The sequence below is a fragment of the Garra rufa genome, chromosome 12, assembly GCF_049309525.1.
Source record: "Garra rufa chromosome 12, GarRuf1.0, whole genome shotgun sequence".
NCBI classification, from domain to species: Eukaryota; Metazoa; Chordata; class Actinopteri; order Cypriniformes; family Cyprinidae; genus Garra; species Garra rufa.
In genome coordinates, this window is record NC_133372.1 from 16,255,897 (window position 1) to 16,276,021 (window position 20,125).

Sequence of the window (20,125 nt, forward strand, 5' to 3'; positions counted from 1 at the left end):
TTGCAGGCCAGGCTACTGTCGGTCTAGATTAACCAGCGAACTGGGTAAGAGACCTTTATTTCCCCATCAGTTCAGGCCGTGCCCGCCCTGTCTGTATGACGAAAACTCAGCGCTACATGGAAGAGTGTGGCTTTGCCCCGCCCTCTTCCCGGACTCCCTGTGAGTTCCCTAGGTGATTGTGCACTATATGAACCCGTTTTCGCCCTTGGGTCTTTGGTGTCAGATCTCAGCATGCACAGCGTTTTGCATTGGGTCCCCTAGCGTAAGATATCTTATGCAGTACGAGAGACCTCTCGTAAGAGAACGTACTCGGTTACTAACGTAACCTTGGTTCTCTCTAGAGAGGGAACGAATACTGCTTATCTTGCCGTGCACACACACGCTCTGGTTGCTTCGATGATGAAAAACCAGATAATAGCTGCCTGCGAGCGGTATTTATAGGCCTAGACCACGCCCATTTTGGCAGGACGTGACGCAGTGGGCGCGAAGTGCCCTTATTGGATCTGGCGTCACGCCAGGCCTCGCTCGATAGGCGGCTGCAGTTGCCGCAGAGCAGCCAATAGGTGCGCGAGCTGTATCGCCTATGTCTGTACGCTGCTGCTGCTGCTGCAACACGTTTTACATTATTACAAAATTAAGGATAATTTTTGGCTTCAATATCTCGCAGAAAAGGATTTTCCCCTAGCGTAAGATATCTTACGCAGTACTCGTTCCCTCTCTAGAGTACGTTTTAAGCCGCCATTCAGTCTGTATTTAACAGTGCGATGAGGCTTGCTGCGCCGAGTCCGAAGCAATCAATCACAGAACACGAGAGATGCCGCGTTTTGATCATTTTCATTTAGCACATTATTAACGAAATGAAATAATTATAGGATAATATTTAAATCCCCCCCCCCCCCCCGGTTGGGAACCGCTGTTCTAGAGGTCACAAATCATAATGCTTATATAAGCTTTTATATTTGAATTTAATAACCAGTTTTGAATTATATTCTTTTACCTGTCTATTAAGGTTAATCACAAATGGCAAGACCTATTAGTAGCATGCATCTCAGTCATTTTAGCAAACTACCTGTATTCAACTAATGTGCTTTACATGAAGTGTCAATGCATGTTGATAGCAGACATACTGAATTAGTTCTGTGAAGTCTTCGTGTATATGTAAGCTTTACACTTGTCTGGTTAAATTAACTGAATTGTTAAAGGGATCGTTCACTCAAAAATGGCAATTCTGTCAATAATTACTCACCCTCATGTAAGACCTCCATTCATCTTCTGAACAAAAACTAAAATATTTTATGAAATCCTAAAACTCTAGAGAGTACCATGACGCATACACATGCTTTAATCTGCACTTAAAACATGCATGTGCTGCACCTTGTTAACGTTCAGAGAGCACTTGCATGTGTCATGGTACTCTCCAAAATGGCACTAGGGAGGAGATGAATTGTTGTTATTTTAGTTTTTTGTGCAACATAAAAGTATTCTTGTGGTATTTTGTCAATGTTCTTGGTATCTTTTTAGACCTTGAATGTGGTAGGACCCTTGCTGTCTACGGAGGGTCAGAGTGCTTTCGAAGATGAACGGAGGTCTTATGGTTTTGGAACGACATGAGAATGAATAATTAATGACAGAATTTTCATTTTTGGGTAAACAAATCCTTTAAATCTGCACATAACCAGCAAAGTTTAACCCCTTGTTTTAAGAGAGTAGGTGGTCCTTTACTGCTGTTCAAACACATTTGACTACATAAGCGTTTATACTGTGTATGCCATGTGGTCACATGAGTTTTTTACCACCTTCAAACGAAAGTAGACAAATTACTTTTTTGGACCGCATTTAGACTTGTATTTAGCATTGTACACTTGGGATAGGCTTGCCCAAACTCACATCTTAAATGAATAGTTCACTTCCAGAACAAAAATGTACAGATAATTTACTCACCCCCTTGTCATCCGACATTCATGTCTTTCTTTCATCAGTCGTAAAGAAATTGTGTTTTTTGAGAAAAATGCAGCTTCAAAGGGCTCTAAACAATCCCAGCTGAGGAAGTAGGGTCTTCTCTAGCAAAACAATTGGTTATTTTCTAAAATTAACTTCTATTAACTTCTAAAATGAAGAAGGGTCTTATGTAGTGAAACAATTGGTTATTTTCTAAAAATAAAAAATAAAATAAAAAATAAAGTAACCTCAACATCTTGTCTAGCTCTGCATGTACTCTGTGTATTCCAGTTCAAGACAGAATATGTTGAAAAACTCCAACCTCCAACTTAAGAAAAAAGCGATGTAGGACGAATTTGAAGTGAAAGGAGAAAACAAGATCAGAGTTTTTCAACATACCCTAACTGTCTTGAACCGGAATACACAGAGTACTACTTTTTTTTTTTTTTTTTTTTAGAAAATAACCAATTGTTTCGCTATACGACCCATCTTTTTCAGCTGGGATCATTTTGAAGTCATTTGAAGCTGCATTTAAACTGTATTTTAGAAGTTCAAACTCTCGGGCACCACAGAAGTCCACTATATATAGAGAAATCCTGAAATTTCTTAAGGACAGAAGAAAGAAAGACAAGAACATCTTGGATGACAAGGGGATGAGGGGATTATCTATACATTTTTGTTCTGAAAGTGAACTTCTTTAATAGCCAGTTTAAAAAGGGCTTTAATGAGTATGAGGCTTTCTGTTGTAACTACTCCATACTGTGTTTTTTTATGTGCTATATTACCAATGAACACAAACCATTGTTATCACTCACTCTCCATGCAACCAACATTCAGCAAATGCTAGTTTTAAAAAATGTTCACAAACATTTTATTTAAAAAGCAAAATGTGATGCATTTTATGTCATGGAAAGGGGAAGGTTTCAAATTAGGTAAAAAAAAAATAATAATACAACAAAAATATGTCTATGGATGCTAGAAAAGTGCCAAATGTTTGTGGGGTTAAGAAGAGGTGAGTCTCAATCAAAACCTTATCCCATAAACCCATCCCTAAACTGTTACAATGACACATAAAAGAAATATCATGCAGCAAATTTGGTGTTCTATATTTCTCTGAGAACAGAATGACACTTCACCCAAGTACACATGATCATGTAGTTAAGGTGCTGGTAAATTTCAGATCACATAGTCTTTTTTTTTTCCTTTGCAAGAGACATTCATATAAACCAGTGAGCTAAGGCTGACCACATTAACCCGTCATCATTTCTAGATCTTTTCACATTAGGGCAAAACAAAAACAGACAATCTTTTCTATTGTTGGACCACGCTAGAATAAATCCACCAAGCAGACATTTTTGCTTCTCTAAATGCAATAGGGGGCATCGATTTTGTTTGAAGTGGGGTCAATATCCTACTACTGTGGTCATCATGGCACATGACTTGGTGACCTCACTGTTTAAGAAAGGTGTCATCCAAGGGAGATACAGCACTATGCCTGTTCTGTTAAAAACGGCTGTCCTGTGAGCAGCTTCTTGTAATTAAAAAAGGGGCAAAACACTTAATTTTGAGAGACCACAGCAGCAGCACACTTGCTTTGTCTTATTTACGGATCAAACCATTTGGCCATAGCATTTCTTTCCTCTCTTCCTTTCTAAAATGGTGGTTGGAATGCAAGGACTGGTCAAGGAGAGAAAAATCAAATGAAGAGAATGAAGTGAGAGAAATGAAGTATACATTTAGGATTAAAGGGCTCGGGAGGGTACACATACTTTTAACGGAGTATAAACAAAAACATTTCTGCAAATTCTTTTCGGCAAAGTCCTGTGCTTTGCGAGTCACAGAGAGGGTCTTTAACAATCATCGGAAACAAGTTAAAAAACAAAGTTTGAACTGACATTTGCATGTTTTTACCTTAAGAGGCAACCGTGATCACACTGGGAAACAAAATAAACATTTCAACTGGACCAACTGAAGCACCATAAGATCTGCTCGTCAAGTATTATATATCAAGTGAGTAGTGATTTCATGACACTAACAGGAGAATTCGACAGGCCCGTCGGGCCCTAACGATAGCTAGACACTGGAATGATTCAGAGTGAGGAAAAAACTCACTGTTCACTAAAAATTGCTTTCATGTGCATTCAAAAACACTTTGCTCTGAGCCAAGCATGCCATCCATGAACACACTACAAGACTGTTCTGATGACAACTACTGATAGAACTGAAAACAGGAGAGTGTACTCCGAGTCAAGCGTGCAAAGCATCTTAAAAGTAAGAGTGCCATTTCATAAGGTCATGATATCATTCATTAGACATGAAAGTTGAAAACTCATCTAAGATCAGCATGATCACTTTTACTCTTAGATAAGCCTTAAACATGAGAACCCTACTTTTAGAGAAACGGTTTTGTTTCACCACTGGTGCTTAACTCAGTAATTTTACTCTTACTCTTAAATACTTGCACCTCAGTGTGAACTTATCATCATAGCATTTGGGTGAATTTTCAAAATACATTTAAATCTGGTTATATACTCCAAACTAGTTACTTTAATGTTCCATTGATTTGATTGTTATGAAGTCCACACTAAGTTACATGTAACTGCAGAAATTCAGTTTTTGGAAAAAGATAAAAGGAACTGGGGAAAGTAAAGACAAAAAAGTAGACCATCCATACAGAACGCAATACATCAAATTCCCTCTAACAACGCATAGCTTCTCCACAGGTAAAAGTGAGGAGGATGTCACACACTTCTCTTTCTGACACACACACACACACACACACACACACACACACACACACATACACGCACACGGTGGGTCCTAAAAGGTCCCCGACTGTGTCCATACCCCTGAACCCTGTAAGTTTCGTTGTGGATAGTGCTGTGCTCCAGAAGCTGTGAGATGTCTTGAGTTAGCCTGACTGGGTCTGTCTGTTCTCTGGCTGTGCACTCTAGACGACTGGGCCAACCTGGAGCCATGAGCACCTTGTGTGTGTGGTACTGCAGCGTTGTCCATTTTAAGGTGGCTTCTGGTGGGTAGAGAGAGAGCAGCAGACAGGGTGCTGTCCAACAGTTTAGCTTTAAGGCTTGAGGTGTCCATTCCACCTCCACTGCTGCTGTGAGGATGTGGCGCACACATTGTTGAGTCCACTGAGGAGATGGATACTGTAGAAGAGGACGGGCTTTCTTGGGTAAGTGGGCTGTGTGTGGGCAGCTTTGAAGGATAATAACCCGCCCCCCCAGAGCTGCAGCGCGGAGGAGAGGGGCTTACAGACGGACAGAATGGAGAGGAGGAGCTCTGCTGGTCGTAGGCTGGGCTTTCCAAATGCTGATGGGATTCTTGCTGGAGAGGCAGCATCTGCTGGATGTTCATTAAAAGACAGATTTAACATTCGGTTTCCTCAAAAATAATAAACAACACAACAGTTTTCAACATTTATTTAAAAAAAAAACCCAGACGTAGCCAGATCATTTCCATGAAAACCAGCGCAATCTACCAATATCAGCGCAAATTGCCACCTGCTTTAAGACATGCTTTTTTGCAGTTAAATAAAGAAGCAAATACCAGTAATTTGACGAGCGCAAATATTAGTAAATCGCGTTGCGTGATTCATTTTAATATTCTCCTCCCATCAATTTTGTGTCTGAAAGAGTAACTCCTACCAATGCAGGACAAGCTCAAGAATACTGTAACTGTCCACACCATTCCAGTGCTAATTCTTCACTGCAAGTCTTTAGTAAATCATAACAGTACTATTTTTACGTCAAAAGACGTTTGCACTGGCACAAGCTGTTAGTAAATCTGACCCAAAGAAACAAAATTCCAAACTTTTGAATTACAGTGTATGAATTCCATTACATTTTCTTTGGTTGTGCATCGTAAACATTCTACCTGATGTGGGTGAAGAGAAGGACTCTTTAAGGGAGAGGCCAGAGATGAGCTTTGAAGATCAAACCTGTCCATTTCAACAGCATCTGAGAAGAGACAGAATTAGTCAGAACCAAGTATGCTATCAGTAGCAGAGTTTGTTACGGAAGAGAAAACAAACAGTATAAAAAAAACTTACCAGAGCTCTTGTCACGACTGCTGATTTGGTCATTAATTCCGGCATCTGTTCTTTTAAGGACACGGTCTATGCTCAAATTACCCCTCAGAACTCGCTCCAGAGCACCTTGTCCCTCCCTCAACCGTTCAACTGATGTAGGGACCATCCTGATAGACACACATAGAAAGTCACAGGTCACATTCATGATGATCGTTCAGTAGCAATCTGTGTGAATGTGAATGAAGAGCTAGTATTTAATAGGAGATGGTTTATTATCGTTCACTAAAATGATTAAAAACATTAATTGAAATAAAGATGAAACAACATATAAACATTTGATAAAAAAAAGAAACTGAACTGAAACTAAAACTGAAATAAAAATAAATGATTCCTAAATAAAACATGAATAAAAATGACACATAGCAGATGAAACTTACCAAAAAACAAAACAGCACCAAATACTGAGAATTATGCAATCACATCCCCCCCAAAAGTAAAATCACAGTAAAAAGTTACCAAAAAAAACACAAAAGCCTGTAGACTTATTCAGAGGTCAACACATACCACAAAACAACAAAATGTTGTCTTCACACTGCACACTTTTTGCCATGCTTTTTTTTTATAGCCTCTAAATAAAGACTAAATAAAAGCTGTTTTTTTTTTTTTTTAAGGATATCATGTGTGGGCTTTCACACTTTTTTATTTAGAATAAGATAAAACTGAAAGTATCAAATTAAAAACTAATTCAAAACCTTAATGAAAACTACAATAGTGTGAAAATGAAATAAAACTGAGCAGAACTGTTGACATAGGTTGGTATGAATCTCTGTTTTCTTTTCTCACCAGTGGTTGGACTCTGGCCCGCCCAGCAGTGTGGTCTGTGTGTGGTTTCCAGACCTGATGCCAGGAGGACTGACCTCCTCTATCTGTGGGAAAGCTTGGCGTTCTGGAGAGAATGAATTGTGCGGAGATACTGAAGGCTGAAAATGCGTGCGCAGCTGTCCGGGAGACTCTGTGCGAGGGCAAATGGAGCTGAGGTTTGTGATGTGGGGCACTGGGTCCCGTGGCCCTTTCTTTCTTTCCCTGTACTCTAGCAGGGAGACCTAAATGGAAAGAAAGTATATAAGTGTGACTAAAAGATGCACATGGATGCTGAATAGGCATGCAGTTCTGTCCTTCAGTATAACTTCTTAGTACACACATGCATCATTACGTTCACATAAAGCAATACATGCATGATCAGTTGAATGACATCACCTATAAATACAATGAGTATGAGAAAGATACAGCATGCATTATTACCCAATGCTGCTATTCAGAAAAACGCCACACTAAATGCCACCACATTAAATGCTCATATTAATCCAATCGAAAACTGTTTAATAAAATAAAAATGCCACCACTTTAAATGCTAATATTAATCCAAGTTTTTCTTTCAGAACTAGAACAATTTGCAAAACTAATATTAGACCATGAGAAAAGTTCTTAAACTAGGATTCTAGACTACATAACAAAGGCAAAGAAAACCCCACATACACAGACATATTCACCATGAGTACTTCTTTTAGATTAGACAATGAAAGCACTGGTGTCTTCGAATGAATACAGCCGGCTATGCAGCAGTTAACTTTTTTTTAATCAGTTTGCTCAATACAGATGAAGTAGTACATCATCTGGAGATGCAAATGTTATGGACATGCACACTTCTAGATGGAGGCCACTTATGTTATATTCACCATGTTCTGCCCTGGCTTGAACTGGCCCCTTACAGCTAATGCCTGGTACCCAGACAAGCCAGCCAGCTGACTACCAGCACTCACCATGACCCTCTGCCTTGAGAAAAGGGTGGAAAGAAAGATTTTGCAAGAGTTTTAAGAGCGAAGAGGAGAAAGAGAGAAACAGGGAGCAAATCAAAGACAGAGTTTCATGCAAGATAGAGGACCACCCTTGCTGATTTAAATGTATGTGAGAAAAAAGGAAGGTACACTGCTCACTGCTGTAGTTTTTCTGAACTTTCAGATTATTCTTTTGGAATAAACATCTTAAGTTTATAATCCAGCAGTTATTACTTCACATTACACAAAGTCAAGAAACATCCTCTGTTTATTACATTTGTAAAGATGGGGCGATTCTAAGAAATACATTGGTGGGGTATTGTTAATATGTCCCCAAAAATAATTAAACATCAATATTTGTGAGATTTATTTCATCTGAACTGTTTTGAGGTGTAATAGTCAAATTTGTTGTATTAGATAGAAGTGATGTGAGAATTTATTATATGTTGGATACAAATGTATTAAATTAGAATCGTTTTTTAATGGGGGATGTCCAAACAGAAGATTTATTTTAGATATGCATGGTATGGGTGAAATAAAATAAAAATATTTTGAAGTGACAAGTTAAAAATAAACCCTTGAAGGAAGATTCCCTAGTTAGGACAAGTACACCCATGTAGGTCTTCCAATGGGCCCTTTTTATGTTGTGTTAAAAGAACTAAACAAACAAACTCTATTTTATTTTCACAATAATAAACTGGATGATACATTAGCATCATCCTGTACATCAGGGGTTTTCAACTCTGGCTCTCAAGGTCCGCCCTAACCAAACACACCTAAACAAGCTTATCAAAGTCTTTAGGATTGCTATAAAGTTAAGGCAGGTGAGTTTGATCAAGGTTGGAGCTAAACTCTGCAGGAAAGTGAATCTTGAGGGCCAGAGTTAAGAACCTCAACAAAAACAAAGAACTTGAAAATGGAGAAACTGATGTGGTCGTAGGACTTGCCTTCTTCTTCTGTGGTGGATTGCTAGGGTGGGGGGATGTGCTGCTTTCTGAATATCCACCTCCAAACTGTGTGTCCAAATACATTGAGAGAGGGTCGGAGCCAGAGCCCGCCTCCATTAGCAGCCCCTGGCTGCACATTGTGCTTAACTCGGAGTCAACCGTGGACAAGCCTCCCTCTGATTGTGGAAAGTGTCTATCACTTACAGGACCAGTGGGTAGGTTGGCATTGAGGGGAGAGCAGGTATAAATGAGGTTAAATTCTGTCCTAAAGGCCTGTTCTCTGGCCTGTGCCTCACTGGCATGTGAAACCAAGGAAGAGTCACACAGACTGGACACAACAGCTGAGCTGAGGGGAGTTCCACCACCAGATCCATTCAGAGAGTCCGGAGCAGTAAGTGAGAAATCATCTGACATAGGAGCCGGGCTTCCCCGGCTTGTGGAAAAGTCAGGAAAGGCAGTGACCCGTGAAGTGAAGTCTGGTCGCAAACAGGGCTGAAGAGAAAAAAAAAAAGTTAAGATTATTCAAATAAAATGAAGAACTTTCTTGATATGAAGTATTTTGATGGGTAACACTTTACAATAAGGTTATCATTAGTTACAGTTAGTTAATACTTTAACTAATATTACCTAACAATGACCAATACTATTAAATAACATTAACAGATGCTTACAGTTTTTTTTTTTCCTCTACTACTTCATCAGCACATCTTCCAATCCAAACTTGAACATGCTATATTACAATCAAGCAGTAACACTTTCAATTTCACTGAAACTTACTTCTGGAGTCAGAGATTCTGATCTGTGCACAGGAGAGGCCTCAGGAGAAGAGATGTTCTGTGAAAAAGAAGCAAATCATATATAAAGCTATTATGTTTTTTTATTATGACAGCAAATGTCAACAAGCTGCTGTATTGAGAGAGAAGTCGATTTTGTGCGTGTGTTCATTTGTTCACCTCAAACTGTAGAGGTGTATTGCAGCGGCTGGCGGGTCGGGATGTGAGAGGAGAGAAGGAAAGCATGCTAGCATTTAGCTTCTCCACATCCCCACCTAAATAAAGCGAGCAGGGAGTCATGAGCGTATGAAGAGGCGTCATGGGAAGTTCAGAGGGCAGAGGTGGGGTGATGGGGGACAATGGTCGTAACAAAAGTTCAGAGGGTGGAGCTGTTGTTTCTGATGAACACTTCAATTTCCTCTTCTTAAATGGTCCTGTCAGCTCTGAACAAAGGACAATATCAAAAAACACTAGTTAAAACCCAAATCTGTGATACCAAGGCATGTAATTCACATTCTGCTGTCTAAACAGTGGAGTAAGAGCCATTACCAGGTTTAAACGGTTGAGAGCTGCTGGTGCTGCTGGTATTACTCTTGTGGGAAGAATTAGACTCTGTTCCATCCTCTAACAGGCCAGATAACATGCTCTCATCCATCGCTTGTTTCATCCACCTCTGCTCAAACAGACATACATACACAAACTCATGCTATGTAGCCAAAATAACAATAGGAGCCACAATACAAACTTAAATTGAGACTACCAAGTCAATTCAGTCACAATTTAATCCACAAATTTGAATGACACTGTAGATGAGTGTGTTTAAGTTAACTCACTAGTTCAGTAACTTATTCTAACCTTCTTGCAAGAGCCATATGAAGGGTCAATCATAAAGGGTCGCCGGCGTCTTTCAGGGTTAAAGGGTGAACCAAAACGAACATAGTGTTTGGGGGTAGTACAGATGAGAGGCGAATGAGATAGTCCTGGCAGCATGTTGAGGGTGGTGGCCAGAACTGTAGGGTCAGTGGTAATGCGTAAAGGGCGTTCCACAGACTCCTCCACCCGCTCGGGAACCTTGTCATTTAACCACTCTGTCACCAGGTACTGTAAAGAGAAATATTACATTACTGCATTTACAGCTCTGAAACACATCTGACCACAGTCAAATCAAGTCACCTTTTTAATATTTATATAGCGCTTTATACAATACAGATTGTGCCAAAGCAGCTTTACAGTGTTAAATAAGAATAATATAAACAGTATAAATTACCATGAAATCAAAGAGGATATTTCATAATGGAATATTTAAGTGTTAATTATAAATGATTTATCCATGCACATCATTTTTAATTTATGTGCCATTTTTGGCTCAATACTGGGCTACAATCCCTTCTGTCAAGCCCTATACTTTTTCCTTGTTCGCAAAGTTGTTTCACTGGGATATATATATCACCAAAGAAGAAAAGCCAATCTCAACTTCCCTTTTATGCAGACTTTAACCAGCAATATTGAAAAAGTACTTGCACTCTAGCTCATCTTCCAATTATACTGGGTTAAATGCCAGGAAAAAATAAAAAGTTTTAACGTATTTCCGTGCCTAAATCCTAAAACACTGGGACTGGCTCCAGCATCCCCACAATCCTACACAGGACATGCAATTTGGAGCAGTGGTGGACAAAGTACACAAGTCAAGTACTCAAGTAAAAGTACAGATACTTATAATAAAATATTACTCCAGTAAAAGTATGAAGTACTCCTTTTCAATCTTACTTGAGTGAAAGTACAAAAGTACTAGATTTTTAATGTACTGCTTGATGCATGTTTGTTTTGTAATTATATATAGGTTACTTATATAATTTAATTTTAGATTATGTAATTTATAAAAATAACCACTATATGGAGTCAAGATATATTTTTGTTGTTGCTATGGACTACGGTGACGAGTGATGTAAAAGTATTCACCGTGAAGCTTACACTGCATGTACCTGAGAGAAAACGATTTTATGATAAGTGATCTAATTTTCAGCAGTAAGAAAGTGTTCTTACTTTATTCTTCGCTAATGAATCGTTTGGTTGGATTTGCAAACCGATTTAATGGTTCATTGAAAAGAAGTTTGTTCATAAATAGGACATCGCTTTTGTATCTTAGAGCATATGATATCTTAGTAACGATATGTTTTATGAAATGTAGTGTTCACCACTGGTTTGGAGAACAGATGAGGGCAACATTGGAGAACAATTAATTAATTGTGTTGAGTGTACAACACTACAGTTCTCCTCATGACATATGACAAGAAAAACATGACAATTACCCTATGTAGGATTTACAGTGTATAATGAGCTCACCTTTTTGGTTTTTGGGCATCTGACATTTGTCTTATTACCCATCCCTGAAGAGGCAGCTCCACATAGTTCTCCATCCTGAAGATTCCCACAGTTTGGAGCTCCCTCTCCCTGGCCCTGCTCCCTGAGGCCTGCCCCTGCACTGCCTTCTTCTCCGCCCACCAAAACTCCCTCTGCTGCTTGCTGAGAAAGAGCCTGCCGCTGTCTCCGAGCACGCTGGGCTGAACTGGATCGGTACCTGGAGATGCGGCTTTTAGGACGTGGTTTGGAACTACGTGCAGGTTGCGCCTTAGGGGCAGGACTGGGTGTAGCAGGGGGCTTCTCAGCGTCAATATCTGGTGTTTCCTAATGAAGAGACATTGAAAGTGTGTAAAAACACATAGCCATTATAAGCTATAGATAAAGTTGAGAAACATGCGAAAAAATAAAAATTAACTACCACAGCAGCAAAGGAGGTGCGCCTTGTACAGACTCCTAGACCTGTTCCTGTATTTGGTACACAGTTTCCTGCTGTAAGTGAGGGCACTTCTGCCTCCCCTGCTTCCAGTTTGGTTTCTTCTGTTGTAGTCGCTGTACCCTGACCACGTTTCTTTCTCCTCTCAAGGTTCTCAAACATGTGCATTATGGCCTCTGCCTTGCGTTCTTCACGAGACTGAGGCATGCAAAAGGAAAAAGGGGTTGATATGGTGATATGGCCCTATAAAATCTTTTTTCTTTTTCAAAAAAGAAGGGTTCTTCTTTTTTGGGTTTTAATTATCCTGGACTTAATTTAAAATACATTTTATTAATAAAAAAATAATAGACCTTTTCACACATGCAATCTTTACAGGTAAATTACCGTTGACAGATCACGTGTGAATAGGAACTTTTTTTTAAAAATACCGGTAAATTTATTCCGGCAATTTACCAGTAAGGATGGTTGTAACATTACCAGTAAATTGCCGAAATGATGCTGTGTGTGAATGCGGAAGATTACCAGCATGAGCATGTAGAACGCGCTGGCGAATAAATTGGCCAATCATAGCGTTCTTATAGAGATGACATGACTGGTAATTTTCCGGCAATTTACCGGGATTGCTATGTGAAAAAGACTAGTGTCTAATTAATTGAAGTCATGAATTTAATTCTAAATTTTACCAAAAAAGTTACATTTTAATAACAGTAATAATAAATAAAAATAACAATTGTTAAATTGTTTTTCTGTATTGCATTTTAAAGGTTTTCATTCAATTTTATTAATCAAAAAGCACAATAAACTGAATTCATAAAACTTTAACAACCAAACTGATTACAATTTTTACAATAATAGGGCCCTATGATTTTTTTTTCTTTTTAATTTGGTTGTCTTTATTAATCCAGAAAAAATAATAATAAAAAAATGGTAATAATCAAATTAGGGCATAAAACATTAACAATTTAATAAATGTTTTAAAACTTAATCTAATGAAAATGTAACAATTCCTGTGTTTTTTTATATAAATTAAACAACGTATTGATTCATCACTGCTCTCTTCTGATGAAAACTTACACGTCTATTTGGTATTAGTGCTCCATTCTCATCTAACTCCTCCTCTCCATTCTCCATCTTCACCCTGTCCATAAGAGCATCCTGCACAAAAACAAAAACACAAAAACAAGATCAGCTTTATCATCACAAGATCTGCAAAAAGCATGTAGGCGTTTACGATTGTTTTTCCATGAACACACACCTCTGTATCGCTAACTCCCTGTGTCTCATTTGCATCTTCCAGCAGGTGGTTGCTCTCATCAGATACACTGGTTACGAGCCTGTCCCCTTCCAACTCTCTGCGTCGGGCTCGTCTCCTCCGTGTTTCTGCTCCAGGTAGGGCAAAGTTTGAAGACTGGGGGGACAGCAGTTGAGGGGGGTGGAGATTGTGTCTCTGCACAGGACAGTCCTGATTGCCCTTATGACATGCACAATCCACTTTATAATTACTGGGAGGAAATTAAGAGAAAAAGTGTCAGTACACACAACTTCATATCACAGAATTAGAATTAATAATCAATGTCAAGAAATTTAGTTGAGTGACTAACCAGCAACTAAACTCGTAGTCAAAGCCGATTGTGACTTCAGAATCTTTTGAGATTTGAGCAACAGCGTAGATACACAGGTGAATCATCCCCTCTGCTATCATGTGCCGCACCTGTATAAATATAATAGTTGTAATATAATATGAATCAAATTTAGTCAGGCTGTTACTTAGCAAAAAGAAAATATGAATAGACGCATTTTATGTACAAATCTACATATAGGTGAAGCAACCCTACCAAGTCAACAATTAGTCTCACCTCAGCATTCGGTGTGCACGATCTTCTGATAAACCGTGCATCGTTGCCAAATGTTCGGGCATCCACACACATCTCCACTTCGTTGAACTTGGAGTAGAACAGAACAAATGGATATGGCCTGGAGTGGAGATAATAGAAGGAATTAGGAAAGACTCTCAGTTTACAAACAACATACACTGCCGTTCAAAAGATTGTTGCCAACATAGATCATTCTAATAATAAATCAGCATATTTGAATGATTTCTGAAGGATCATGTGACACCTAAGACTGGAGTAATGGCTGATGAAAATTCAGCTTTGCGTCATAAGAATAAATTATAGATTTTTGTTTTATACTAAAAATCATTAGGCTATTAAGGAAAGATCATGTTATGAAAATAATATGTAAATTTCCTACTGTAAATATATCAAAACTTATTTTTTATTATTAATATGCATTGTAAGAACTTCATTTGGACAACTTTAAAGGTGATTTTTTGCTCCCCTAAATTCCAGATTTTTAAATAGTTGTATCTCAAATTGATGTATAAATATCAATTTTAAAAACATTTACCCTTATGACTGGTTTTGTGGTCCAGGGTCACATATTTTAAAGTATATTAAAATAGAAACCATTATTTTATATTGTAATAACATTTCACAAAATATATATATATATATATATATATATATATTTTTTTTTTTTTTTTTGATCAAATAAATGCAGCCTTAATGAGCATAAGAGACTTCTTTAAAAACAGTCTTACTGATCCCAAACATTTGAATGGCAGTGAACATTTTACTAATTTCACAAAATTCACCCTGATTCAAATCTAATTATTAAGATAAGATCAACTAGATGTTCAACAATATACACACAGATACAATCACACATACTTACTTTTTGAAAAAATGTCCATTGACTTCAAACTGCTGTCTAAGCATGACTTTTCCTCTATACTCAATGATGAGAGTTTCAGGGTCCAAATTCCGTGCTGCTCTGAGAATCTTCCTATGTTTCTGTACACGTGTTACACGACCCAGCTGTAACTACACACAGATAAAGTTCTTGTTAGTAATTGCAGTAAATAAGAATAATTATTAAATAACTACATTACAGTAAACTACATTTGGAAACAACAGTTTACATTTTCAGTAAAAGAAAATCATTATAGGAGGTTTAATTCATTTTTAAAACGATAAAAACACTGTACATACAAAAAAATTCAGTCCAAATTATACATTACAAATTATTTTCAATGATTATTACAGAATAACAAAATGTGACACACATTTGTGACTTTAACTCTTGCTTATCAGCAAGTTTACAACAGTCAGGTCATGTTTTCAATAAAAGTTTTTACACTATTGACAACGTGCGATCATGGAAGATTAATATTTAATTTATCTACAATGATTAGTTCTGTTTATTGGATGTGATTGGTTGAGTAACATTCCAACAGTGCTTAACAGTCCATAATATTCATAACAATCTAACAGCACTGGGACTTGTGATTATTTGTGTTGCAGATAAGCTGTCAGCCTTTATGATAGTGGTGGTCATGTGACTTTTCCTGCAGGTTACTTTGTTACACCATTAGGTGGTGACAACCTGTCTTTAAAAGCAAATCACTGACTCCAATTACTGATCCATTTAGGAACAAAACACCACTAATGCTGTGTTGCTCATGCTTTGGCTTTGTTTGAAATTATTTTCACTGGTTCACCCAACCAAAAAAAGCCAAATTGTGTTTAAAATATGTACTCATTATTTCTCTAACTGCTGTATAAAAGCAATATTGCACTCTCAATGATTTCCATTTTTTCTGCAGTGAGTGGGCGCTGAGTACGAACATAACCAGAATGGAAAAAATACAGAATGGAACTGAAATGTAATGATTATAGAATACTTTAAGACTGCATCATGTCTTTAATATCATATATAGTGTTTATAAAACACAATGGAAAGTTTTAATTATTGTGTTGGAAATGGACAGACTAGAGTTGCAATCTACTGTCTTTAAGTACATTTAAGACCTTAAGACTTTGAGGACCTGTGAAATCCAGCTATACCTGCATTTGTGAGCCCAACACAGTGTTGTTGCAAGCTAGTTCTGTTCTGTTAATGGTGTCCATGGCGACAGTAGATGGGGTGGGGGACGAGTTGCCATTGGCACAGTAGTGTTTGAGGAGGTTCTGCACATCAGCACTGTATTGGTTAGACAGAGCTTCCTCATACTGGTCCGTCCACTGCCGAATTCGTGTCTCCCACCCTTCTGTTGTATTCTCATCCAGAACACTAGCCTCAGACGCAGAGTTCTGCAACAATAAGAGGGTGTATTTAAATAAAAAATTCAACTGGTTGATTTCAGTCTTTGGTAATGAATAGTACTAAAGCCTTTTTCCAAAAAAAATATTACATAACACTGCATATTTGTGTGCATACCTTCATTCTCATGGATTTTCTGGAACCCTCTCTGTACGCCTGTAATGAGAATATCAGTTTCATTTTCATTTATTACAGAGACAGACAGGATAGTAAAAAGATTGGGAAAATATAAGGCTAAGTCACATGCCCTTGAACACGATTCAAACTCCATGAATGTACACTAGACATCATGCCAAAACTTCTCAGACTTTCCACATTTGTCCTCCTTATAAATTGAACTGGATTGCGTGTGTATGTGTTGTTGTACCTTAACCTTCTTGGCTTTAGGAGTAGTGCGCGTTTTCTCTGTGCTCTTCTTTCTCTTCTTGACTTTGTTGTGTTTGACTCTTTTGACAGTGAGAGTGATGCTCGTGGGTGTATGTTGAGTGGCTGTGTACGACACAGCAGAGGCTGACATGTCCTCATCTCCACTCTCTGTAGCGCTGCTCTCGCCCCCTGTAAAGGCAGATACAAATCAAGTTCAAGACCCAACATGATTAACCAATATGCACATGAGAAAGCACTGACACTGGTGAAGATGAGACAAAAGCATAATTTCTCCCTCATTGTGATACATGGAGAAATTTAAAATTCTCATTGTCATTCTCATTTTATAAAAAACATTCAGAAGTTACTGGGAAGAAAAGTAACACATATGAAATCTGCCACTGCTCTGATCATATTCAAGAGGTGCCACTGAACATTTGTAACTACACTCTTAAAGGAGAAGTTCACTTCCAGAACCAAAATTTACAGATAATTTACTCACCCCCTGCAGAGGTACCGACCCAGTGTTTACAAAGTGAACACGCAAGGAGGGTCAAATACCCTCTACAGAAAAAAACCCTGTATGTATGACTATTTTGAAGTTAAAGGAGAAAATGAGTTTTTCGAGTTTACACAGTATATAAATTGTATATTATATTATATATATATATATATATATATATATATTTTAGAAATTAACCAAACGTTTCACTAGATAAGACCCTTTTTCCTCGACTCTGATCGTGGAAGAGCCCTTTGAAGCTGCATTTAAATTGCAATTTGGAAGTTTAAACTCATGGGCACCATAGAAATCCACTATATGGAGAACATTCCTGAAATTTGTTTCTCAAAAAACAATTTCTTTACAACTGAAAGAAAGACATGAACATCTTGGATGACAAGGGGGGTGAGTAAATTATCAGAACTTCTTTAATATTCACTGATGTCTTGTTGATTATATCTATTTATAAGATGAATAAGATCATGCTGAATATCATCTAAAAGATTTTTACCTGAAATATTCTCTGCTTTTCTGCGCTGCCCATCCAGCCCTTTCTTCTTCTCCAGACCCCTGCAACAAGAACACTCCCTCAGTACACATTCTCTATCCTTTACAGCAACAACTAATTGGCATAACTCTATAAAGCTATTGGTTTTTATAAAGTGAACCACTGTTATGATAATTTTGCCAATTTGCATATACAGAGAGCTGATTTAAGGCCTAGGCATTTAAAGCTGGACTTGAACTTTTGCTGCAACAAGGTGTTAAAAATGAAACTATGGACCTCTGCAAAAATGTAAAATTGTTCTCTCTAATAAAGTGACTTCTGTAAATAAAAGCTTCACAAGCCAATAAGACATAAATAGGGAACATGTTGACATTTCCTGTAATCATAGGTTATAATCAAGTGAAATCAGTATTTTCAGAGCAGTTAAAGCATGCAAGTCACCAGAGTGTTTTTTATTTTTCTCTGGGTATGCAAACTGTTCTCAGAGAGTGATGAAACAGTGTCATTCTCAGTGTGAATAGTTTTGATGAAAAACTGCTTGTGATGTAGATATGACTAAAGCATAGTGCAATCTGAAATTAGATATTTCAGATACAAATCACCCACCTGCAGCTCTCACACTTAATGAGGAAGCCGTCTTGCATTAGACGGCATTGACACCAAGAAGGTGGAATTGCGCCTTCCACCACCTCCTCCTCCTCCGATGAGCTCTCACTGTCAGCAGAGTTGTCTGGTTCATTGGTGGGAAAACAGGGTCGCGATCGTCCCAGTGTGCCATTGCGTTCCGTATGGGAGAAAACGGTCTGGGAGAGTGGGGAGGCAGGAGGGGTGGGAGGGGGTGGAGCTCCATAGTTATGATCCTGACAACACACAACGGAAGACTGTTGCATCTTCAAACAACGGTGTTCAGGCACAACAAAAGGGAAAAGGAAAGAGAGAGGGGGAAGAGAATGAAAGGTGGGGAGCAGGGAAAAGGGGCAGGAAGAAAGAAGAAGCGGGAATGAAAAACTAAAAAATGTGGCATTCAAAAATAAACAATATTTAATGTAGCTAAGCATGTTTTGGCTAAAGTATTTAAACTACAACCATAAAACTACATAAAATGTTTACGTAAATAATATTAAAAAAATTGAGGAGCAGTACTGCATAAGACAAATTGCTTGTGATGTTCCTCATTTAAAAATTGCCTTGGATAATATAACATCTGCTAAATTATTAAAATGCAAATGTAGCATATGTCCAGGTTAGTTTGCAGTTCTGTTCAAGTCAGGCTTTTGACTTTGTTGCTTTAGGAGTTACAATAAACAATTTAGTTTATAGTAAATTCACTTCAATTTTGTACTATGCACCAACTATGCAATTACAAATGTATAATCATGCACAATTTCTTTAATATGATTTAGCACCATGCATTAATGGGGTGCTATCAAATACACACTGACTAAAATGACAATATCACTTAATCATAAATTCATAAAAATGAAAGCAGAATTAAAACAACTTACAGCATAGGGAAGTCCCCCATATCCATGACTCTGTGTGTTCCCACAGCTGCGACTTGAGTAATTTTTCTCATTTACTGCTGGGCTCGCTTCAACTGACTCAGGACTGAAGAAAAAAAAAAAAGACTTTTGAGAAGGTTGCAAATAAAATGCTAGTTATATATGTAAATGTACTTCAGTAAACTCCAGATGACCAACAGAGACAGTTCTAAACACTGGTGGATCAAATGCTGAAATATTAATATTAAAATGATGCAATAAGCACAGTCCACTAAGGAAACTCCTTGCAAAGGTAACCCAAGATGAGGAGGCAGCTCAAGTGGAATAAGTGATTCCACCAGGCCATGAGCCACTGGTCCCTCCACAATCCAATAAACACCCTCAGCTTTGACATGGAGAACCTTTAAACACATAAGTGTAACAAACAAACATCTGATCTGTCTGAGACTGGTGGTAGCTGGAAAACAGATTCCAACCTGAAGTATAGCGTTATCATGTGTAGGAAGCCCTAGTGCTAGTAATGGTGTGAACAACAGCAGGTTCACAATCCACTAGAATATTGGCTCTTAAAATTGACCGGGGGATCCTGGAACAAGGTTGGACCAAAGGCAAAACAAGTTGCTGGGAACAAAAAAAAAAAAATAAATTAAAAAAAAAAAATACAGCCATCCATTTAAATTTCTACATTAAAATTTTTGTGGTGAGGCTGCCACATATGACCCAGTAAAGCGGTAATGAGGAATGTGGAATA

General features: G+C 38.0%; 1 protein-coding gene across 3 annotated transcripts in view; it reads right to left on the reverse strand.

Moving 5' to 3' along the window:
• Nucleotides 1-3,653: 3,653 nt before the first annotated feature.
• setd5 (SET domain containing 5) overlaps nucleotides 3,654-20,125 on the reverse strand; it is a 41,157-nt gene continuing 24,685 nt past the window's right edge. Inside the window, exons 3-24 of one of the 3 annotated variants that reach the window (XM_073851741.1) lie at nucleotides 19,378-19,480; nucleotides 18,479-18,762; nucleotides 17,876-17,934; nucleotides 16,864-17,051; nucleotides 16,614-16,652; nucleotides 16,241-16,486; nucleotides 15,069-15,217; nucleotides 14,189-14,306; nucleotides 13,934-14,043; nucleotides 13,588-13,834; nucleotides 13,407-13,487; nucleotides 12,318-12,530; nucleotides 11,882-12,223; nucleotides 10,394-10,639; nucleotides 10,088-10,211; nucleotides 9,719-9,981; nucleotides 9,543-9,599; nucleotides 8,766-9,257; nucleotides 6,827-7,086; nucleotides 6,005-6,150; nucleotides 5,830-5,912; nucleotides 3,654-5,295 (exon numbers count right to left, since the gene is read on the reverse strand). In XM_073851741.1, the coding sequence (XP_073707842.1) occupies nucleotides 4,759-5,295; nucleotides 5,830-5,912; nucleotides 6,005-6,150; nucleotides 6,827-7,086; nucleotides 8,766-9,257; nucleotides 9,543-9,599; nucleotides 9,719-9,981; nucleotides 10,088-10,211; nucleotides 10,394-10,639; nucleotides 11,882-12,223; nucleotides 12,318-12,530; nucleotides 13,407-13,487; nucleotides 13,588-13,834; nucleotides 13,934-14,043; nucleotides 14,189-14,306; nucleotides 15,069-15,217; nucleotides 16,241-16,486; nucleotides 16,614-16,652; nucleotides 16,864-17,051; nucleotides 17,876-17,934; nucleotides 18,479-18,762; nucleotides 19,378-19,480 (4,387 nt within the window). In that variant the 3' untranslated portion in view covers nucleotides 3,654-4,758. Of the gene's footprint in view, nucleotides 5,299-5,829; nucleotides 5,913-6,004; nucleotides 6,151-6,826; nucleotides 7,087-8,765; nucleotides 9,258-9,542; nucleotides 9,600-9,718; nucleotides 9,982-10,087; nucleotides 10,212-10,393; nucleotides 10,640-11,881; nucleotides 12,224-12,317; nucleotides 12,531-13,406; nucleotides 13,488-13,587; nucleotides 13,835-13,933; nucleotides 14,044-14,188; nucleotides 14,307-15,068; nucleotides 15,218-16,240; nucleotides 16,487-16,613; nucleotides 16,653-16,863; nucleotides 17,052-17,875; nucleotides 17,935-18,478; nucleotides 18,763-19,377; nucleotides 19,481-20,125 lie in introns of all 3 variants that reach the window. The other 2 variants (XM_073851740.1, XM_073851742.1) reach the window with 2 other exon arrangements.